The 236-nt window shown below is 64.8% G+C and overlaps 1 protein-coding gene across 1 annotated transcript in view; it reads right to left on the bottom strand.

The window, feature by feature from the left end:
* Window positions 1–54: 54 nt before the first annotated feature.
* The window catches only part of LOC104472160 (myosin-7B-like), a gene marked incomplete at its 3' end in the record, with an annotated part of 21,659 nt that continues 21,477 nt past the window's right edge, over window positions 55–236 (bottom strand). The window contains exon 31 of the mRNA XM_010087727.1: window positions 55–210. Coding sequence (XP_010086029.1) covers window positions 55–210 — 156 coding nt within the window. The remainder of the gene's footprint in view (window positions 211–236) is intronic.

Below are 236 nucleotides of genomic sequence, written 5' to 3'. Positions count from 1 at the left end.
CACCCACCAGCGCCCTTGCCCAACCATACAGCCCCAGCCCCACCGTCCCCTTACATCCGTGATCGCCTTCTTCGCCTTCTCCTCAGCGTTGCGGCACTCCTGCACTGCATCCTCCACCTCGCTGCTCAGCTGCGAGATGTCTGCCTCCAGCTTCTTCTTCTGGTTGATCAGGCCCGTGTTCTGCAGACAGAGCAGGTTCAGCGCCACAGGGACCCGCCCCCTCCCGCGGCCCGCAG

This window comes from Pterocles gutturalis, unplaced genomic scaffold, assembly GCF_000699245.1.
Source record: "Pterocles gutturalis isolate BGI_N339 unplaced genomic scaffold, ASM69924v1 scaffold26676, whole genome shotgun sequence".
NCBI lineage: Eukaryota > Metazoa > Chordata > Aves > Pterocliformes > Pteroclidae > Pterocles > Pterocles gutturalis.
Note: the sequence above shows the minus strand (reverse complement) of the source record. Positions and strands in the feature narration are given on the sequence as shown.